Here is a 4,956-nt window from a genome sequence, read left to right on the forward strand (position 1 = left end):
GTGTTTTCGGTGAAAACAGGCAGTTAAACTGTGAAATTACACCATCCACAAAAGATTCTACCAGAAGCTAGTCTATTTAGTGCTCAGTTTCAAAATGCATAGAATGTTTGCGCTGCAAACAATGATACACAAAATAATAATAATAATAATAATAATATTAATAATAATAAAATAAATAGTTAAATAAATAAATAATATCGAGACTTTATCACGGATCTTTCTATGCCTTTTTTCTTCCTTGTCTTTTTTAGGTCATGCATAATTTCAGTCTATTGTTTGTTTTGATTTAGACGGGAGGGTATTTTCCCTTCACAGATACCGCCTTACTTAAAAGCATTAACAGTCATTCCGTAACAGCCGGACCCTGCAATGGCTTCTGCACCTAGCTGGCGTTTCACATAAGGAGCTCTGACCTTTTTCTTTCTTTTTTTTTTTTTTTTTCTTATTTATTCCCCCCCCTCCCCGATCCGCGAGACACCCTGCCTAGCAGTACCAGCACCGTTATTGCGGAATAGCATCGCTGCCGAGCCGGGAGGCTGGGATAGTGCAAACGGACTCCCCCACCCCCATCCCCAAAAAAGCCAGCAGCCCCCCCCCAAAAGGTGTATTATTTCCACCAAACGACTTCCGAGCCCCTTCCGTTGCCACTGAGCCAAATGTCATTTCAGCCCCTGCCTCCTCGCACCGGGGCTGCGGTCGCTGCCCGGCTGAAATAACCCCCAACCCTCAGGGGGAGCCGGGCCGGGACCTTGCTCACGAACCCCAAATCCAGCGGTTTTACGGGGGTGCCGGGGGACACGAGCCCTGCTGAAGCTCTCTGCACCTCCTCTCGGGGTTAGGGGAAACGGAGGGAGCATCCCTGTTGGGGCAGGGGTGGGAGAGCCAACCCCGCAGAGACAAAGGGGCTCGGAAGTAACTTTTGGGGGTACGGCGGCAGCAGCGGGGAGCAAAGGGGCTGCTCCCGAGCGGCTGCGCTCCGGGTGCCCAGCACCGAGGGGCAGGCACGGATCCGGCCCCTGCCCCGGCCCCAAGTCCCGGCCCCCAGCCCGGCTCCCTCCGCTCCCCCGGCGCAGACAAGACCCATCGCCAAAGCCTCGCGAAAAACAGCATTCGAGGAGAAAAAAATAAGTAAATAAATAAAAGCAAAATCACAAAAACAACCAAAAAAAATATAAACCAACGCCAAACAGCCAGAACCAAAGACAAAAGCCGCCCCCAAATCGAGCAACCCCACAGCCCCCACCGCCGTCCTCCTTTACCGAGCAAAGGGAAAAGAAAGAAAACTCTTAAGAAAGGAAAAGCAACGCAAAGAGACCCAAAGCAAAACAAACGCAGTAGCATCGTCACCGACAGTTTTCGCCTTCGGGTTTGTTGTTCGGATTTTTTTTGTTTTCCTTCTGAAAGTTGTGACTTAGGTTGGTCGGTTTGTGGCTGTTGCTGTCACGGTATTTATTGGTGTGTGTCTGTGTGGTTACGCTCTAAGTTGCTCTTTCTCCCACTTTCTGCCGGAGGGGGGGGGGGGATCTGAGTTGGGAGTGGGGGGGGGGGGAGAAGGGGGAGAAGGGGGATGGGGCTGCAGAAGTGACCCCCGCGGCTTCCTAGAGCATTTCCACCTCCTCCCTCCTCCTGCTTCTCGGTGGTGTCCCCGGCGTCTTTGCGTTTTAATAATTGAGAGCGGCTCCCCCCGCATCCCCCCCCCCGCCCCTCACTCCCCCCCCCCCCCCCGCACCCCCTCTCTTCGAGTACTTCGCGTTTATTTCTACATCGTCCCTCGGTCCCCGGCAGCTTCCCACGGCCTCGCGGGGGACAGCGGCGGTCCCTGCGTGTCCCCCCCCAAAAAAAAAAAAACCACAGTCCCTCTCCCCGCAGCCAGGGCCGCCCCTCCCGGCCCCCTCCCCTCTTTTTTTTTTTTTTTTCTTTTTGTTTAGTAGGTGGCGGAAAACTTCATCCTTTTCTGCTTCTGTCTCTGGTTGCAAAACCAAACCCGCACCACGTTCTTTTTGAGGTCCAATTTCTCGGCGATGGCGGCGATCTTCTCGGAGGAGGGCCGGGGGCTGGACGGCGAAGTAAGCCTCCAGGGAGCGCTTCTCCGGGGCGGCGATGGAAGTCCGCTTGCGCTTCTTCTCGCCCCCGTTGAAGAGCTCGGGCTTGTTCATTTTTTCCCGCTGGGCGCCCTCGGCCTCCTCCAGCCAGGCCTGCAGGATGGGCTTGAGGGCGATCATGTTGTTGTGGGACAGGGTGAGCGACTCGAAGCGGCAGATGGTGCTCTGGCTGAGCGAGCCCACGCCCGGGATCTTCAGGTTGGCCAGCGCCGAGCCCACGTCGGCCTGGGTCACCCCCAGCTTGATGCGGCGCTGCTTGAAGCGCTCGGCGAAGGCCTCCAGCTCCCGCGGGTCCGTGTCCGAGTCGCAGATGGAGGCCAAGCCGGCCGCCCCCACCACGGCCGCCGCCGAGGCCACCTGCCCCGCCGCGCCGTGGTGCGCGGCCACCAGCCCCGGGTGCGGCAGCCCCGACGGCATGTTCATGGCGGCCGGGTGCGAGAGGTGGCCCAGGCCGTGCATGTGCGGGTGCGGGTGGGCCGACGACGAGATGAGGCCCCCGCCGCCCCCGCCGCCGCCGCCGCCGCCGCCGCCGCCTCCCCGCCGCCGCCGCCGCCGGCCCCGCCGCGCCGCCGCCGCCCGCCCCGTCGTGGCCGCCGCCGCCCGCCGGCTCCGCCGCCCCCCCCGGCGGGCATGAGGGCCAGGGCCGGGGAGGTGATGTGGTCGAGGAGGTCGCCGGGGCTCCAGCGCCTGGTGGTGGTGGTGGTGGTGGTGGTGGTGGTGCGCCAGGGGCACGGTGGAGGTGGAGGTGCAGGGCACGCTGTTCATGGTGTGGTAGGTGGCGTCGGGCTTGAAGGGGTGGCTCTTGCCCTGCGACACGGCGATGTCGACGGCGGCCAGAGCCTCGGCCCGCGCCAGCAGGGTCTCATCGAGGCTGGCGAAGATATTGCTCTGCAGCTGCAAAGGGACACAAAACAGAGCGGGGTGCGGGGGAGGGCGCCGCGGGGCACAAAGGGGGCGACCGGCGGCCAGGGGACGGGGGACAACGGGGGGGAGCCCCCGAGGGGAGAGGGGGGCGAGGGAGGTCGGGGGGACCGAGCGGGGAGCCGGGGGAGGCATGCGGAGGGTGGGGAGGGGGGCGAGCGAGCGGGGGACAGCGCGGGGAAGGGGCAGGGGAGGGGGAGAGGGGTGGGAGAGGGACGGGGGGACGACAACGAGAGGGAGCGAAGGAGGGAAAGGAGAAGCCAAGAGTCGCGCGGGGGAGGATCCGGGAAAAAAAGAGAGAGGTGCGAAGGGGACAAATGAAAAGGAAAAAAAAAAAAAAAAAAAAAAAAGGAGGAAAGAAAAAGAAAGGGGGAAAAAGAAGAAGAAGAAGAGGAGGGAGGAGAAGAAACGGATCTGTAACTCTCAGCTGGGGAATTATGTCAAACACAAGAGCACATAAAGCGCATTCCTTTTCAGAGGCCGAGTCATAAAAATTAATACAGAAAGTGGATGAAGTCGGAGACTCGTGTGAACACCGCTTTCAAAAAAGATCACAGGCGCTCAGATGATTGCAGAGGAAGACATGAAAAAAACATTAAGCGCCGCTTGTCAAAATGTGCCTCGCAGCGGTTTTTTTATTAATGCACATACACATACATGCAGTGTACAGGAAAGAGAGAGAGAGAGAGAGAGAAAGAGTGCGTGCGTGCGTAACAGAGAAAGAAAGAAAGAAAGAACAGAACAAGAAGGAGGAAAAGAAAAGGAAGAAGAGGGCTGCAGCTGCCTGTCCCTTACCGGTGGAGTTGGTAGACATGCTCTTCTTATTGCTTCCGAGCTGGAGTGTAGAGAGGGGTATTTGTGCTCAGGTAGGGTGGGATGCATGGCAAAATGCGGCTGCTTGCTGTTCATGGACATCATCTTGAAGGCTTGGCATGTAAATCCACAAACACTCCTCAAGTCGGGGCAAAAGTGCTCTCGGGGCGCTCTCCTCCCGACGGGGCTCGGGGAGGGGGGGAGGGATGCCGAGGACGAGGACGACGGCGGCGGCGGCGGCGGCGGTGGCGGCTCCGGGGGACCCTGCCCCCTCGGCCGCCTCTGCCGGGGGTGGCCGGGGCCGGGGCTGGGGTGGGCTCCCTGCGGCCCCCCGCCTCTCCTCACTCCGCTGCCTGCCGCTGCCCGGCGCCGGGCGCGCTGCGCTGCGCTCTGCGCGCACCTGAGCCCCGCATCCCGTGGCTACAGCCGGGCGGGCTCTCGCGAGAGCGCGGCGGCTCCGGCTTTGACAGGCATCAGCTGTCCTCCCCCCCCTTCCTCCTCCTCCTCCTCCTCCTCCTTCCCCTCCTCCTCCTCCTCCTCCTCCTCTTTTCCCTTCCACCGCCCCCCGCTCCCTGCCTCCCCGCGCCTTGTTGCATCTCCCGCAGCGCTCGCACCCTTCGCAGCGCCGGCACCTGTGGCTGCCGGGAGGTGCTGAGCAGGGTGCTGAGCAGGGGGATGCGCGGGGAGATGCGCGGAGGACTCGCTGCTTCCCAGGCTTGCACCTGGAGAAGGGTCCCGGCGACGGGCACGGCTTTGAGGAGGCCGGCGATGCCCGCACGGCTTCGTCCCCCCCTCCCCCGTGTAGTTTTTGTGTCGGGCACTGCTTGCGGCGCCCGCTCGGCCCGCCAGGAGCCCGCTGCACGGGGAGCGCTCCTCAGGGGAGGCGGGTGCGTCTGTCTGTCTGTCTGTCTGCTTGTCTGCTCGCTGCTCCCCTGCGAGACCCTGCTCCTCCAGCGTGGGAAAAACAAATTGCCAAACCAAAACGGCGTGGTCTGAAGAGGAAAACAGCCACAGACAGAACCTTCTTTTATTTCTTTTTCTTTCTTTCTTTCTTTCTTTTCTTTCTTTCTTTCTTTCTTTCTTTCTTTCTTTCTTTCTTTCTTTCTTTCTTTCTTTCTTT

The 4,956-nt window shown here is 60.1% G+C and overlaps 1 protein-coding gene across 1 annotated transcript; it reads right to left on the reverse strand.

Moving 5' to 3' along the window:
• Positions 1–1,924: 1,924 nt before the first annotated feature.
• On the reverse strand, positions 1,925–3,941 carry POU4F1 (POU class 4 homeobox 1; the record flags this gene model as incomplete). Its single annotated transcript, XM_084281830.1, is given in 7 exon segments — positions 1,925–2,053; positions 2,055–2,641; positions 2,644–2,664; positions 2,667–2,707; positions 2,709–2,779; positions 2,781–2,996; positions 3,819–3,941. Coding segments are annotated over 7 exon segments (1,188 nt in total).
• Between the last annotated feature and the right edge of the window lie 1,015 nt (positions 3,942–4,956).

Source organism: Netta rufina (genome assembly GCF_964035555.1).
Source record: "Netta rufina genome assembly, chromosome: 1".
NCBI classification, from domain to species: domain Eukaryota; kingdom Metazoa; phylum Chordata; class Aves; order Anseriformes; family Anatidae; genus Netta; species Netta rufina.